Source organism: Xenopus tropicalis, chromosome 3, assembly GCF_000004195.4.
Source record: "Xenopus tropicalis strain Nigerian chromosome 3, UCB_Xtro_10.0, whole genome shotgun sequence".
In the NCBI taxonomy this organism is placed as follows: Eukaryota; Metazoa; Chordata; class Amphibia; order Anura; family Pipidae; genus Xenopus; species Xenopus tropicalis.
The window spans coordinates 71,801,496-71,819,163 of record NC_030679.2 but is presented as its reverse complement, the minus strand read 5'-3'; the positions used below and the strand labels follow the sequence as shown (position 1 = coordinate 71,819,163).

General features: G+C 39.1%; 2 protein-coding genes across 3 annotated transcripts in view; one reads left to right on the top strand and one right to left on the bottom strand.

Annotated features, from left to right (window-relative positions):
• Positions 1-15: 15 nt before the first annotated feature.
• selenoo (selenoprotein O) lies at positions 16-17,198 on the top strand. The gene is given in 9 exon segments (NM_001142065.3): positions 16-594; positions 3,575-3,778; positions 5,722-5,902; positions 9,298-9,428; positions 10,875-11,155; positions 12,039-12,183; positions 13,192-13,377; positions 14,009-14,165; positions 14,896-17,198. Coding segments are annotated over 9 exon segments (2,046 nt in total). The 5' UTR covers positions 16-25; the 3' UTR covers positions 15,088-17,198.
• tubgcp6 (tubulin gamma complex associated protein 6) overlaps positions 16,856-17,668 on the bottom strand; it is a 38,865-nt gene continuing 38,052 nt past the window's right edge. The window contains exon 25 of one of the 2 annotated variants that reach the window (XM_031897519.1): positions 16,856-17,637. In XM_031897519.1, coding sequence (XP_031753379.1) covers positions 17,546-17,637 — 92 coding nt within the window. In that variant the 3' untranslated portion in view covers positions 16,856-17,545. 2 annotated transcript variants of the gene reach the window in all.

The following is a 17,668-nucleotide window of genomic DNA, read 5'->3' as shown; positions in this document are numbered from 1 at the left end:
CTGTTTATCCCGGGGCAGAAGGCGAATGGCAGCGGGGTTGGTAAGTGCTTCTCCCCGGCTATACGCGATTCACTTGCGGGGTGGGACACGTCGAGTGAGCTGTAGGAAGCCGCGGATGTTCCCTGCCCTCCGTGGAATATTGGCCATAATGAGCAGAGGAATACTGAGCGCCCCTGGGACTGGCTTTCACGCACTGACTTTCGATAACTTAGCGCTGCGCTCCCTGCCCGTGGAGCCCGGAGACGGTACCGAAGAGGAAGCAAGAACACCCCGGCAAGTACCGGGAGCCTGCTTCTCCAGAGTCCGGCCCACCCCCCTACTCAACCCGACGGTAGTGGCACTGTCACGCTCGGCACTTTCACTTCTTGGTCTCCAAGTCGGGGAGGAGGATGAGGAGGCGACCGAGTACTTCAGCGGAAACCGGTTATTGCCAGGTTCGGAACCCGCCGCCCATTGCTACTGCGGGCACCAGTTCGGCAACTTCGCCGGGCAGCTTGGCGATGGCGCAGCCATGTATCTGGGGGAAGTAGTGAATGCAACCGGGAAAAGATGGGAGATCCAGCTCAAGGGAGCCGGCCTTACACCCTATTCCAGGCAAGTGAAGGGAGGCGGCAGATGGGCTCCACCAGCCCAGAGTCCAGCGGAACTGTCACCTCCCGAGTCCTGTTCAGTACAGTGTTAGTTCCCTATCACACAATGCTTACCAGTTAAAGGGATAGTTCACCTTACAGTTAACTTTTAGTACGTCACAGAATGGCCTATTCTTAGCAACTTTGCAATTACTCTTCGTTTTTGTTATTTGCTTTCATCTCCTGACTCTTTCCAGCTTTCAGAAGAATTTTTTGTGACACTAAAATGTTATTGTTATTGTTACTTTTTAATGCTAATCTTTCTATTCAGACCCTCTATGTTCATATTTCAGTCCCTCATTTAAACCAGCCTAGCAACCAAATATGTGCTGAATTTCCAAACTGGAGATCAGCTGAACAAAAAGCTAAATATTACAAATTGTAAAAAGAAATGACAACCTGTTGCAAATTGTCTCAGACTAGTAATCTCTTCATCTTACTAAAAGTCCTTCAATAAAGGGGCCCTCTGCCAAATAAAAAACTATTTATTCCATTTGTTAAATATAATTTGACAACTTTTTAATATACATTCATTACAGTCTCCGTTAAAGGTCCCTGTTCTTTTGGTTCTAACTAGTGATGGGCAAATCTGACCAGTTTTGCTTAGACGTAAACCTTTCAAAACGCATTGATGTCAATGGGCTTCTTTTCGCAGTGAAAATTTTCACTTATCACTAGTTCTAACTCATTAAACAATGTAGCAGCAGTCTGTTTTACTCCAGGCTTTTTGTTAGGGCAGGGTACATGGGGAGTTGCGCCACAACAATCCTCTGTTGTCGCAGGGGACTAATCTCCCCGCAATTCCATCCCACCGGCTAGAATGTAAATTGCCAGTGGGGTGGCATACATGGCGCCGCAATTTGCCGAAGTTGCAACTTCGGCAAATTGCGTCACCGGGTATGCTATCCCACAGGTGATTTACATTCTAGCCGGTGGGATGGCATTGTGGGGAGATTAGTCACCCGAGACAACAGAGATTTTTTTTCTAGCTTTCAGCTGCTGGGGTCAATGACCCCCACTTGAAAGCTGGAAAGAGGCAGAAGAAAAAGGCAAATAATTCAAAAACTATAAAAAAAAAAAATAGTGAAGACCAGTTAAAGAGTTGCTAAGAATTGACCATTCTATAAAATACTAAAAGTTAACTTAAAGGTGAACCTCCCCTTTAACTGGGAAACTAAAGCTCATCAAAGATTTATTCTAGACATGTTTCACCATATCTATAAAATGTAAGCTACAAAGCTGTTTATTAATCAATTCAAATTCACATACCATATCAACAAGTGCCTTGTGCATCAGAAAGGGTTAATAATCAATCTTCTACCTTGGTCCATTGGAAGATTAGTTGCTATCATGAGCAACTATTCACGCACCCACTCTTGCACAAGCAGAATTCCACCACTTTTATTTCCTTTTCGGTGCACCCATGCTGCTTGCCCTGCCTGCCTCCCTGATTGGGAACATCAGGGCCAGGAGGGAGGCAATATGTGGGTGGTCTGTGGGCAGTTAGTGGGGCCTGTAATGACTGGGGCTCACCTGGATTTTCCCAGTATCCTGGTGGGCCAGTCTGACCCTGCCCATGTACAACTTGCATGCAAACTTAATTGCAGTTTACAGTGATTGTTCTGACACAAACACCAAAGAAGACAGGCCACGTTGGTCTGTTCCAAAGGTTTCTGTTTACTTACTGCAGGGTGAGCCTGTCACCCAATTTAAAGGAACAGTAACACCAAAAAATGAAAGTGTATAAAAGTAGCTAAAATATAATGTGCTGCTGCCCTGCACTGGTAAAAGTTGTGTGTTTACTTCAGAAAGTCTACTATAATTTATATAAATAAGCTGCTGTGTAGCCATGGAGGCAGCCATTCAAAGGAGAAAAGGCACAGGCACATAGCAGATAACAGATAAAACACTATTGTATTCTACAGAATTTATCTGTTATCTGCTATGTAACCTGTGCCTTTTCTCCTTTTCCAGCTTGAATGGCTGCCCCCGTGGCTACACAGCAGCTTATTATATAAATTATAGTAGTGTTACTGTAGCAAACACACCAGTTTTACCAGTTCAGGGCAACAGTGCATTATATTTTTATTACTTTAAAGCTCTTTCATTTTTTGGTGTTACTGTTCCTTTAATGTTAGGGGCTACTCTTTGATCGCCACAGTCATCAGATAAAAAATGTCAAAATAATCCTGTCTCTGTCACCAAATAAGCAGGCCTGGACTGGGATTTAAACTATGGCATCTTAAAGCAGCCCCTCTGGCATTAGCCCAGAATTCACAGGTTGCTAGTCTGAGTGGTGACAGGCATGTTGGGGAGTTTTGACCATTGCTCTTTTCTTTGTGCATTAGTCCAAATTGCCTGTGGGCTAGTAGCCTTACAGTTACTATGAACATTAGGTCGGCAAACCTGAGCTGATAAGCACTTCTGACTCAGCCCCTCTGGACTGAGTCGGCAGCTTATTGGCCCATGTACAGGGCCCTCAGGAGGTCTTGCCCAACTGATATCTGGCCAGGAATCAAATGGATCTCTGTAGGCCTGCAGTATGATGTCAGCCTATTTTGGTCCAGCACATGGGTGGCAACCTCTTCAAACAAGCAAATCTCAAAGTGTATAGCTAGGGTTAAACCCACAAAACTTGCAGGTAAAGTTACCAGATACTCTGTAAAATCAGGGGCACATTGAAAAAATCCAGTCATAAGGGCTTCGCTGATTACACATTTTGCTGGTGCTGCACAGGCTACAAGCATAATTTTCTCTCATTGAAAACGGCAGGAACCAATACTTAACCTTTAATTAGCAGTCACATATCCCCATGCTTGACATTAGACATTTCTGAAAGGTTATTCTCTACATTTGCATTACTGTAGTTTGTCTGTCACAGATTAGGGCCAGAGCAGTCTCATGTTTTGGTGTGGAGATGTTTCTGAAATCTTCTTACTTTGCAGACAAGCTGATGGGCGCAAAGTATTGAGATCCAGCATAAGGGAGTTTCTTTGCAGTGAAGCCATGTCTCACCTCGGAATACCAAGCACACGGGCTGGTTCCTGTGTAACTGCAGATTCCACGGTTATCAGAGATATTTACTATGATGGAAACCCTAAGAAGGAGAAATGCACAGTGGTTTCACGCATTGCACCCACATTTCTGAGGTAATAGCAAATGCCATTTGCATGTAATATATATATGGAATAAAGTACCCCCTATTGTAAAATGTAAGGAAGTCACATAAAAGCACGAGGCCAAAGGCCGAGTGCATTTATAAAGGTCATGGAACTCAGTGGTAACTTCTAATATCCTCATATTTTTCAACAGGGGGTCATGACAGAAATTACATCACTAAGCACCAGTTATAACTGTTGACATCACTAAGCACCAATTATAAAGACATAATTTACAGAATAATCATGGCTTTTTTGTGTTTGCAGCCGTCTTGTAGTCATATTTTACACTAGTGTGTTCAAGTCCATTTTGAATGTGCACTGAAGAGAGGTCTTTTATTACTACATAACTGCTTGTGTAATATAGAGTTATAGAGTTCACAAACACAGTGGTGGTATACATTTTGTTAATTTTTGTTTTTGTATTGTTTGGAGGAGGAATATTATATTCTAATCTCCAAAAGCTTGGAATTGCCCAGAAAAGGAAGCATTTAACTGATCACGTTTTTTATTCAATGCACTTACAATGCCATAACTTTTTTTTTTTTTAAATTTCATATAATTTTTTTATCACCATATTTTATATTCATCAAAGAATTCTCCATTTGCAGCTTTGCAGGCCTTTGGAGGTGGGGTCATGACATGTGACTTTAGGGGAAGGGCCATGATATCAGACGTGTCATTGGCCAGACTTAGCTGTCTTGTAGGGATTTTTCTCTGATGTTACCATGAAGTTCTTCCTTCAAGAGCTGGTTAAGACTGAGGTCTGACACTTCTGCTGGCCAGTTCGAGGCACTATTCCAGCTTCCTCTATCTTACCTTACCTTTTCCAAAGCTTACAATGGAGCTTCAGTTAGTAGTCCTGCTACATGATAAAATGTGTATGAATCAAGTGCTGATCAAAATTAGATGGTATGACAAACATATTACTTAGTGATTCCAAACTTTCAAACACAAGTGTATAGAACAACATTTTATTTAAAGTGTGCTCAAATACATCACTCCTTTATAATGCAGTTTAAGTGGCATCACAATGTTGCTAGAAGAATCTTGAATCTAAATCTAGCAATTGAAATCAGTGGGTGGTCCAGTTTTATAAAACATAGTGTAAATTCCAGAATACCTCCTCACAATCTGTGTTTTGGATTTGCAGTATGTTCAATTCTGCTGCAACAAAATTAAAACCCCTGTGTACTACCAAGTATAGTATATAGTGTTCTAGGTGGCACTAATGTGGCGAATCTATTGGCAGTAAAATGACAAAATAACTTTTTTTTCCTTTTAAAGTCATATATTTTGTTATAGATTTGTTATTACAATTCAACAATTCAGCATATTAAGAAAGCTGAAACAAAGTTTCCTGTAAATGTGAACTATGGCTTATGAGTTGAAAAAGGTCATAGGCAGTGATTTTGCAGTGATATTTTAGGAAATATTAAAAGAGAAATCACTAAACCTGACTTGACAAAAACTGTATAGATAAATTGTTTTTGTATCAAACAGTACTCCAGTATGTATATGCTGCTCATACTCTTAATATTTCTATATAGGTGGCCACACACAGGCAGATTATGCATCCTCTCTGTCCATTGGCTCAGGGGCGGAATGGACAAAGAGCATAGCCGCCTCCCTTTTGTTCCTGTCGCTCTTGCAGAGCTTACAAAAGATTGTAACGGCAGGAAGTGAACAGATTTGTTCTTCTTCAATTCCCCATGTGCTGATGCGCTATAAACTGGCTAACATAGTGTGTGTTCTACAAAAGTTATTAGTGGTGTTTATGTATATGGCTAGCTAACTAACTTCAATTTATAATATTTATAGTTCTAAATTGAGCTTTATGTCTGCATGTAAGATATGGGTTGATATTTTTTAGATGTAGAAAAACTTCTGTTTTTTCAAAGTGTATAAATGTGTAAATGTTTCATTCTGAACAGGTTTGGATCTTTTGAAATATTTAAGCCAACTGATGAGTTTACTGGCCGCAAAGGTCCAAGTGTTGATAGAAATGACATTCGGATCCAGATGCTTGATTATGTGATCCGTACTTTCTATCCAGACATACAGGAGAAACATGCAGGAAATAATACTGAAAAGAATGCTGCATTCTTCCGAGAAGTAAGGACTTTTGTTTATTAATAAAACCTCTATATTTTTTCATCAGCATGTGTGATAAGTGAAACTGAAAAGGAGATCTGATTCATATACAAGCAGTAAAGTATTGTTAGTCAAAAAAAAAAAGGTGCTTCTTGTAGTGTTTTGCCAAGAAATTCTCCCCCTACCCCCAGGCAGCATAAAAAAGTAGCTGGATGCAAGGGGGAAAAAGCACCATATTTCTTTGTTGTCCCAAACTCACCTGTAGAAAACCTTTCACATGTGCTGAAAGAGCTGTGCCCATTTGCAAATACAGTTCTTCTGATGCCTTTGAGTTTTCTGCTATACCAGATGAGGTTTAGAGCAGCAGCTGGGTGGAAAACTTTCAGGTGCTATAAAACTAGACCAAGGCAACTGTGCTGGGGCATTTCTGTTATAGGCCTGCTCTGAATTTCTCCTGATACAGTAAATTCTGAGTACAGCATTTCTATCCTTATTTAATTTTAGGCTTCAGTTCTACTTTAAGGGCAGAGAAAATTTAAAATTTAGTACTAATGAAGGTGATTTTCTCATAGGGTCCAGTGTACACACTTATATAGTTACATTTACTATTTTCCTTAGAAAGATGGCTTGTTATTCTAATTGGTGCCTTATTTATTTGTGTTTTGTGCTTATTGATATCTGTGGGAGTTGTCACAATTACTGTGATAAGTTTACTTTAACCATGGACTTTTTAATGAAAAAGTATATTGCAGTGACCGAATTATCAAGAAAATAGGAGAGTTTCATATGCACAGACTTTTAAACAAGGTATTCAGATATGGTGGATAGCTTGTTTTATCCCTCTCAATCATTTTACAATACCTACTGTAACCATAGCCTCATGCAGTAAAACAGCACAAATTATATATGGCAAGCCATATATGGTTACAGTAGGGGGCTGATGTACTAATCCACAAACGGTCCGAAGGCGTCCGAATGCGTCTTTTTCGTAATGATCGGTATTTTGTGATTTTTTTCGTAAATTGTCGCGACTTTTTCGTAGCCGTTACGACTGTTTCGCAAATTGTTGTGACTTTTTCGTAGCGTTACGACTTGCTCAAATTGTCGCGACTTTTTCGTAGCCTTTGCGCCGAGTACGAAAGTTTCGGATTCATTCAAGCTTCAGTATCTTGACTTTTCTTGGGCCAGGTTGGAGCTGCAGAGTGCCATTGAGTCCTATGGGAGGCTTCCAAAATCATGCAAAGTCTGAAAGTTTTGCCCGCTGTTTACGAGCACTCAATACGAAAAAGTTGCGACAATATACGAGCAAATCGTAACGGCTACGAAAAAGTCGCGACTTTTCGGGCAAGTCGTAACAGCTACGAAAAAGTTGCAACAATTTACGATAAAGTCGTAACGGCGACGAAAAATTGCAAAAAATACGAAAAAGTCGCAAAATGTTTGTTTCCAATCCGAATTTTTCCCATTCGAATTCGTGGATTAGTAAATCAGCCCCTAGGTATTGTAATTCTTGTAAAATGATTGAGAGGGAGATGTGATTGCAGTTATTCTGGCTCCAAGAAGGAGTTCCCAGAGGACTAATTAGTATCCAACTGGAAGCCCCTTGTGGCCTTTGGTCTCATATTTTTGCAATCTCTTCCCCCCCCCCCCCATTTGTTTCCAGTTTGTTACTAATTTGTTTTGCGCTAACAGGAAAGGCTTTAGGGAAGCTTCTCTAAAAACCCTAAACATTGTTGCAATTTAAAATGGATACTGTTGTGATATTTTTGCAGTTGTTTTCAATGGCATATTACATGTGTTGCAAACAAGTTAGTAATATGGTATTTCTCAGATTAAGTTATGATTATTTATAGATTAATTATGCTGTTCGGGGCCCCTCCCTATTTCTTGAGCATGATCTTGAGCTGTTGTAAACACCAAGCACAGCAGCAGCATAAATTCACTTTCAGGTTGCTGTTGTTCCAGCTATTTTTAGTATGACTGTGCTTTTCTCACTTTTAGCTACCTTTACTCCTTGATGTACATGCATGCCATAAGCCTAGCATATAAGGCTGGATATGGTGCTACTTTATGGTCCCTGCAAAGTCTTATGTCATCCAGGCATCTGCACCTCTTCTGCAATTTTAATTCCATGTAGGTCTCTGCTGTTTGTAACACACAAATGCACCCAACATGTGGCTTGCTGCTCCCATCCAGATTCTCTACTTCCTTTGTCCTGTGAGCATCCTTCCCACCAAGCCTGTGTAGCTTGTAACTGTTTTAATTTAATTTTGTGTACTTTGTACACTTCCACATGAGTGCCCTTTGTATCTTTTTCACTGATAATGTGCAAAATTAACTCCTACCCTGTTCTACCTGTTCCTTTGTAACCTTTGCCTCCTGCTTTTTGGCTCATGATACCCTACCCTTTGACTTCGCCACCATGTTATCTTTTGTGACCTTTGTCTTTCTTAGTGCATTATGTGCTTTGCCCCCTACCTTGTGCATTTTGGAACACCATTATTTTTCATATTATTTTCCATATGTCTCCTTTAAATCCTCCACCTTTTAACCCAAGCCATTAGTACATTGGTTCCCTTTATCCCTTTGTAGTTAAAGGGATACCTTCATAATTTTTGTGGTGTACTTTTACAAAAGTTTCTTTAAACTTTCTTTCACCAAAAACTGCAGTTGAGTTGAAATTTAGGCATATTTCTGTTTGTGAATATAGAGAAAGTATTTTATATCAGTTTTACCACCACTTTTACTCCAAAAAAGAGCCAATTCTTTGAATTCCCCCATTGTGTTCCCATTTTAGATGAATGAGAAGCAGCTATTGACTGAGATAGTTATCCTGATCACCACCGAGAGAACCACAGCACCACTGGCCCATGCCTTATTTTAATTAACCCTAGGTTTTGTAGTACCTGCATGTTACCCTGCACTCTACAGATATTGTACATTAGTGCCCCAGAATCAGTCATCTGGCCTGCATATATGCTTCTAGACTACAAAAGGAAACTGAGGCAATCCCATATACACATGTGGAGAACATACTAACTCCATGAAGCTAGTGTTTTTATCAGAACTCACAACCTTATAACTGTAAGTTATCCATGCATTCACTGAGCCAAGGAGTTCTGTCTCAAAATCCCACAAACTAACTTATAAAGATCATATACTGACACTGTGCAAGTGAATATGAGGTGATATTCAGCAATTCATAAACTAAAAGTGCATAATACTTCCTTATGTGCCATTGCCCTAACTGCTTGGCATGTTATATGAGATACAGGACATTTATCTTTTAAATGCTGATAAGTGTAATTCCTGCTATTTTAAATGATGACATGTCTGAGCTTTACCGTTTCCTGGGCTGTGGTTCCTAGTATCACTGTTGTGGGTGCCATTTCATGTTTTGTGTGTATTTTATTTAGATAACAAAAAGGACTGCTAGGCTGGTTGCAGAATGGCAGTGTGTTGGATTTTGCCATGGAGTCCTAAACACTGATAACATGAGCATTGTTGGGCTTACAATTGATTATGGACCGTTCGGATTTATAGACCGGTAAGGGCAGTTTTCAGTCATTGCTATCGGTGCATTTTTTTCATATAATAGAAAATTATAGTAAGACATTTTATTACATGAATCACTTGGAAAATATTTACTCTCTTGTAAGATGTTTTTGAGTTAAAGGATTTTTTAAAGTAAGTTACAAATGCTGCATTATGCTTTGTTGTAAATATATGATCGGCTTAAATGCACATTCGATTCTGTTAGCTAGACAGTAATACTATTAATATGAAACCAACAAAAGTGGTTTAAAGGTGATATGTTAATGTATTATTAACTAAGATGATAAGCACAGGCAGCAAACATTATGAACATTTCAGTTGCTTCCTGTAAATCTTTGATTGGCTAACACTGTACACCACCTTTAATTGATTAAATTATATTTAGCTTCAATACGTCAAGTGGAGCAATAGGTCCTGCTTCACTAAAGTGATGTAACTCGTGACCCTAGCCTAGATAATAGAAAGGGCTCATAACCAAAAGTCAGGTAGTTGATGGTTGTCAACGCCCTATAGAGGAGTTCTGAGCTTAGCCCTCCATAGAATCGGCAATCCGTTCTGCAGCAAGCTTTTAATGTCTAGACTACTAGCAATAACAGAAACCATTAGTTCAGATCTCCCAATCACATAACCAACATTGCTGTTTTGTTAGAATAAGAGTTGTATTAATATCTGAGTGTTGTTATTGCACTGTATGTATATAGTTTTATTTGTGTTCTGGTCAAATTAATTATGTTTATGTATTTTGCCAAATGTTCAAACCATCTATTACAGTCGTTGTGTCTGTTCGCTATGGCTACATTCATCATGTAAAATTAAGCCCACCTAAAGCAGTGGATACTTTCTCATAAATTATTTGTTTTTATCTATCCTCTATCATAGTGTTGTTCAAGCTGAGATGATAACTGTATTACAGTTGTTTGGCTTGTGCAATTTTGCCGTGCTTGGATGCTACTGAACCCTCACAGTGAGGTGTACATTTGCTACTTAGGAGGAATCAATATTTCTCTGTTCCATGGATGCCCTTTGTTAGTTGGACATATCATTTTAGAGGTCTACAGCCTCTGCAACAGCATATTGTGCTCTCCCCCCAAAAGCTAACAAAGATTTTTTTTATGACATATAAAATGTGCCCAAATAAGGGCAACTAAGCTGAAAAAGCATGTGGGAAGTCTCAGTTATGAGAACGTGCACTTTATATACAAGTGTGACTTATAATAAACTCTCTAATGCTTTATTTACCAGTAGGTCCTTATAGCAGACACAAGGGCATACATTTAATTTTTTTTTTTACAAAGAGAGCTGTGAAAATGTGGTATTATCTCTCTCTAAAGGGATTTGCATCGTTTTGGCAAATATACTCATTTACAAACGTGAACAATTGTGACAAACCTGATGAAAAATGCAAACCTTAAGCACATTTTTTTTCTGTTTTTCACAGGTATGACCCAGAGTATATTTGCAATGGTTCTGATAACATGGGACGCTATGCCTACAATAAGCAACCAGAAATTTGTAAATGGAATTTGGGGAAGTTGGCTGAAGCTCTGATTCCTGAGTTGCCGTTAAGTATAAGTCAAAGTATTCTCGATGACGAGTATGACGCAGAGTTTCAAAACCATTATATGGAAAAGATGAGGAAGAAGCTTGGTTTAGTACGATTGAAGCTTGATGATGACAGTCATCTAGTATCAGATTTATTAGAAACCATGAACATTACAGGTAAAAATATAAGGTTACTGATGTAAGGGTATATATTGGCATAGTGACACAGCAGAACTTATCTGAAGTTTCCTTGAGTTCTCCTTAAGAGTAGAAACTAGGTGCCAAATATTAGGCACCCCCCAGTAACTTAAAAATAAATTTTACCCTGGGCTGGTGCTTCTGTTAGGAGAAAACCGCACCAGCCGCAGAAAGTGTACCCTTTTCTTTCTGTCTTCTGAATCCCAGGGCCGGTGCATGCACAGTAGAGTGAAAAAGCCAACCTTTTTTTTTTTTTTAAAGTTCTGTTTTTCACTGTACTGTACGTGCACAAAGGCAGGGAGAGGAGACACTCGCCTGCAGTAACCCCAGGCTGGTGCGGTTTTCTTCTCACAGGAGCAACAGCCCAGGGTGAAAGGTATGCAAGTAAAGTCACTGGGGGTGCCTAACATTTTGGCACACCCCAGTGGCGTAGCCTTTCCTTTTCCTTTAACACATAAATCAAATTTAATGCTGTGAATGCTTTGTACTTAGGGCTGACTTAATTACTTGCCTATAGTGATGTGGGGGTCGAAAAAAATTTCAACCCACACCAGACCCTAACACACTTGAATTTAATTGCATCCATTTATATACCCATGTCCAACTTGCCCCGCAAGGGTGGCAGGAAGAGCTCAGCCCACACCCGCCCGCCACCCGCATATTTGCTGTGTCTGTCAACCTGAACCTGCCCGACCCGCAGGTAAACCCACAGGTTTGGGGCTGGCCTGCACATCACTACTTGCCTAGGGTGCCAAAATACCTTGGTCTGGCCCTGTTTGTACTAAATAATAAGTATACTACAGTATATTAATTAAAGAATCCCAGTGATGTATTGTAATCTTTTAATGACTGTTTTATGTAGGCTCAGATTTTACAAACACGTTTCGTGTGCTCAGCAAATTCTCAGGAGATGAAGCAGAGATACAGGATTTCCTGAACATAATTATTGAGCAGTGTGCCTCTGTAGAAGAATTAAAACTTGTCTTCAAACCCAAAATGGATCCAAGGTATTTAAATTGCAATGATCATATCTGATCATAAGTACTCAAGGGTGTATTCCATAAGGCCCTGGGTCCTTATTATTTTTGGTAAAACATTTTTGTTCAGCACTGACAAGTTGAGTATGAGGTGAGCCATATGTTCTTGTAGGGGCCCATTAATTAAAGCATGGATTTTCGCTACTAAAAAGCATGATTGGAAACAATTTGGAATAACCACAATAAATTCTGATGTGCAAAAATTTCACATTCTTTTCTTGGCTGTACGAAAATATCATGGTTGCGATCCGAAAGTCACAAAATTTTTGTATCAGAATGATTGTAAACGGCGCAAAAACCTTTCTGGCTTTGAAACAAAATGTATGATGTTGGAAGCCTTCTATAGGACTCAATGGCACTGTACAGACCCAACCTGGCGAAAAGATAGTCACGATAGCAAAGCTTCAATGAATAACGAAATTTACCACTTAAAATTTTGTACTTGAACAAACAACTGTATTTTTTTTTAAGCTGTATATAGGCGCCATCTCAGTGCATTGTGCCTGAGTCTAAGCTTTCAGAAGGAGCCAGCGCTACACATTAGAACTGCTTTCAGATAATCTATTGTTTCTCCTACTCCCATGTAACTGGAGGAGTCCCAAGCCAGACTTGGATTTCTTACTATTGAGTGCTATTCTGATATCTACTGGGAGCTGCTCTCTTGCTACCTTCCCATTATTCTGCTGGTTGGCTGCTGGGGGGTAAGGGTGATATCACTCCAACTTGCAGCGCAGCAGTAAAGTGTGACTGACGTTTATCAGAGCACAGGTCACATGGCTGTGGCACCCTGGGAGATGAAAAATATGGCTAGCCCCATGTGAGATTTCAAAATTAAATAAAAAAAATCTGTTTGCTCTTTTGAAAAAAATGGATTTCAGTGCAGGATTCTGCTTGAGAAGCTATATTAATTGATTTGTTTTGGAAAAAAATGTTTTCCCATGACAATATTCCTTTAACAATAGCATTTTGTCATTATAGGCAACTTTCAATGATGCTAATGTTAGCACAGAGCAACCCTCAGCTATTTTCAATGATTGGAACTCAATCCAACATTAACAAGGAGCTTGAAAGAATAGATCAATATACTAAACTTCAAGAAACTAGTGCAGATGATCTTCTCAAAGATAACAAGAAACATTGGAAAGAATGGCTTCGTAAGTACAGGTATGTGACCAGCAGCAAGTCTAATGTTGATTAACTAGAGAATATGATGTATTTTTTTTGTCCCATTTATACCTTCCTTTTCTCTCTCCATGCTCTGGTGCATGTGCCCCTTTGGAGGCTGATGTAGATCACTGCCATGGCTTTGTTGTACTGAATTTTTATGGAATTTCCCTTTAAAGAGAAAGTCCATTGTTGGTGGATGAGGTAGATCACCCTGAGTTATAGACTGTTTATATAGAGATGTTATTCTCTGAAAGACCACTTGTTTTGAACATGTGGATGATTGAAAACTTCTCCCCAGCCACATAGACTGATATCGCTTGTAATTATAGACCACTTTACCACTGAGCAGGTTGTGCCCACTCTCATGTTGTGTGTATGCCACCACCACTGAAGGGAACTTCATATTTGCTCTGAGAGCCAGAAGAATCATATATTACATTTTCTTTCATTATGCAAAAACTATTTTTGGGTGGAGGACCCATTTAACAGCTTAGAGAGTTGATGACCTGCCCTCTTCCTTACTGAGCTGCTCTTGCCACACCAGCTTTGCCTTTGCATTAACATTTCTAACTATAGTTGTTTTTCACAGGTAGAAGTGAACAGGAAGTATTTTTTTTTTTTTTTCCAGTGTGCGGTTGGAGAAAGAAAGAGGTAGTGTTGAAGATAGGAAAGCATTCCATGAGGAGCATGTGAAAACCATGGATTCAAATAATCCATCATACATCCTGAGAAACTACATTGCGCAGAATGCCATAGATAGTGCAGAAAGCGGAGACTTCAGCGAGGTATAGTATGGCAACCTGACTTGAAATCTTTTCTGTTATGTTGGCTGTGTTTTTAAAAAAACTGCCCAACCCTAATTTTCACTTTATGTACTTAATGATAAGATTGTGCTATAAATAGTGTATGCTAGGGTAACAGTGTGTTCTCTCGGTATGTGGTGTAATTTACTATAATGATCATAAACACCAGAACAAGTAACATAGAGAACGATTCAGAGGGACTGCTCTGCTGAGTGTTAAGCACTTATAGTTTAGCCCAGATCAGTGATGACTTTAGTTTAGCCCAGATCAAGAGGACATCTTGAAAAGCAGATCCATAATTCTAAATCGTATTGAGAGTTTTTCTTATAATTGTGGTCATTAGAAACCATAGTAGTTCTACTATAAACCAGTTATGTTCACAAATCTCTTGTTCCTTTTATAAATAGTTTCTAATAGTGCTGCAGCTTTATGTAGGATGATTTCCTTCAGGGACTATATCCTACAATTATTACATAGCTTCAAGCAAAACTTGAATAAATGAGGGCATCCTGGGATCAAAATGTTGAATCCCTACCAATCAACACACTCTATAATGGGACTAATATGTTTTCAGGACTGTTAGCCTCTTTGTTTCTTAGGGGTTTAATAAAAGTTGAGGTAATTGGGAACTTCAACTTTTAGCAAGTAAATTTAAAATAAGTGCCTGTATTAATTTATACAGATTTATGGATTATATAATCTTGTTGCATAGGTAAAGCGTGTGTTGCAGATGCTGGAAAATCCATACCAGGAAGGGGAAAGCTGCCAAAGCATTGCAGACAAGTCACCAGAGGAAGATGTGGCTGTTGCTGCCTCTAGTGTCTCCACCAACCCATCCAGACTTCCTTATAACAGCAAGCCTCCGCTATGGGCTACAGAGTTATGTGTAACATGATCTTCTTAGGTGCCTTTTTGATCATTAGCTGCTGAAGAACATGAATGTACCTCAGCAGTTAGATCAACAAGGCCATACATAGCATGCATGAACTGGCTACTCTAACATGACATTTGGATGTTGCATATATTATGCATCCAGTAACACAGAGATGATATAAATATCAGGGCTCTTCTCTTGACATGTCTTGCCACTGGTTGCTGAGCCAGATGATTCTAGCACTTCTAGTATAAAACTAGCACAGCTCAGTGGAGTTGCTTGTAACTAGAAAATATAGGCTAAGGAAAAACACTAATAATCCATTAATCTCAGACTGTAAGAAATATAGTTGTCTTTTTTGAAAAAAAAAATCCACTTCAACTTGGATGAAATACATCATTCTTTAGACATATTTATTTTTCTATACAAACGCATATATATGTATTTTTATCCAAATGTTTGTTTTACATGAAGGCAAAAATACCAATTCAGTTATCTGAAATATTTTGGCCTGATGATAAGCCAGTTATATGCAGTTAACAAGATACTGCTTGCTGTTGCAATAAGTAAATGTAAAAATTTGATTTGCATGTTTTGTTTACTGTAAATTTTCTAAATAATAACCATATATTTAAAACTCCACTGAATGGATTGGCATTTAAAGCAAGATTTCACATTTTAGAAGGTTGGACAACCTGTGGAACTTCAGCTGAGTATTGCAACTCTACTTCCTTTCTTTTGGAACATATCAGTGCAGGGCATGTACCATATGCATCAAAGACACATTACCTTAAAGGAGACATATCCTATAAAAAATTATGAATGTGTACCAGTGAATTATACTCCTAGACATTGAAGGATTGTTCTTAAAAATGTTGTTTCGAACTGATTTTTTGAGAAATTCCACCAAAACCCACTAGCCCCGCCCATCTGTTCCACTTCCTGCTGGCTAAATTCTCTGGATGTGCAGGGGAGCCGGCGGCTCTAAGTACAGGCAATGTAGGATAAGAACCAATCAGCAGCTAGGCTGACCTGATAGGGAACTGAAGCCTGTCTTTGCTTGTGTGACTGCAGGGCTGTGATTGGCTCTCCCCCTTCTACTGTGCTTCTGGCAGGGACCGTTAGGACACGCCCACTCTTCATTTCACACACCGACAGAGAAGTGATAGGATCTATAGGGAGCTCCAATAAAGGGGCCATTTTTACAGATAGGATTAATGTTTAGCACAAAGTGAAACCAGCACCATATATTATTTATAATTGCCTACAAAATTAGTTTTCCCCATTTATCCAATATGTCTCCTATTTTTAAATATTTAATAGATGAATGCCTGATGCACTTATATGGTACTCGGCAAGCAATTCTGTACAAACCTCCCTTATATGAATGGGTTTATTTTCATGCTAAAGTAGGAAAGGGCTTTCCCAAATATATTTCATTTTGCCAAGGGCCCAAGCCTTAAACATGAAAAATAGGCTATTCCATTATTCCTAATCCACCAGATTTAAATGCTAGTATTACACAGCCACCGCATGGCATTGCTTATGGTGATATAGGTTTTCTGTTGTTGAGTTCTAAGATCTATTTCCTTAGAAGTCGAATATTTTTTTTTCCCCAGAAATGTCAGCAACAAAGCATTATATTCCAAAAGAAATACTTTCATGTAATGGTATCTTGCCATGTTAACCAGGAACTACCCTCAGGTTGATAAACCAGGCAATAAAGAAATTGTCTGTGCTTACAGATATGGGGTAAGCCCTGAAGAACAGGATACTCAAGATAATGTGAACAAGCAACTGATGTAGAAATGTGGTCTTTTATTAAGTCATGGCAAAATAAGAGCCTGAAGTTGCATTTGCTCTTTTTAACCTTAATGTATTTCCCGTGGCTTGTATGTACACTTTCTAAGGCTTAAAATGAATGAACTGTGGGTACCCAGAGAGCTTCCATCCTCGCTGAAAGACAAACAAGCAAAGCCTCACCGCTCATCTTTACATGGGACAGTACAGGAAAAAAATCTCCTGTAAACATACCAGCTTTATGATTTCCTCAGTGTCAGTACAAAGGCTGTATACATTGTAGTCATTACATTTAGGACAGAATATAATTTATAATAAACTATAACAAATCATCAAATGTTTATTCTGCATAATACATAGTTTACATTAGTAAATACCTATGTACACTAAGATTCTGGTGTGTCTTGCTAACATTTGTAAATACACTCTAGTTATGATTGACACAGTAGCTCACAAACAACAATCCTTTCAATGTATAAATAATATTGGAGGATAAGCTTTGTTTTTTAACCAAGTTTCAAAGTGGACCCTACGCTGGTTAATATGTGCACGTCTACTCCAAGGCAGCATTTGGTGTAACAGGTTCATTATTTGTGGAGTCATCTCGGAGGGTTCCAATAGCCTTGTTAAGGGGCGGCCCCTTGAGGGCAGCTTGCATTTTTAAATGTAACACAACCAACATCAATTCCTAGCTCTGCTTATAATAGTTGTTGAAGTTAATTCGCAGCAAGAAATCCTCCAGATGGGGCTGATATCCTCTGTTTACAAGCTTTGACACCACTAAAAACAAGAAGTTAAATTCATAAAAATG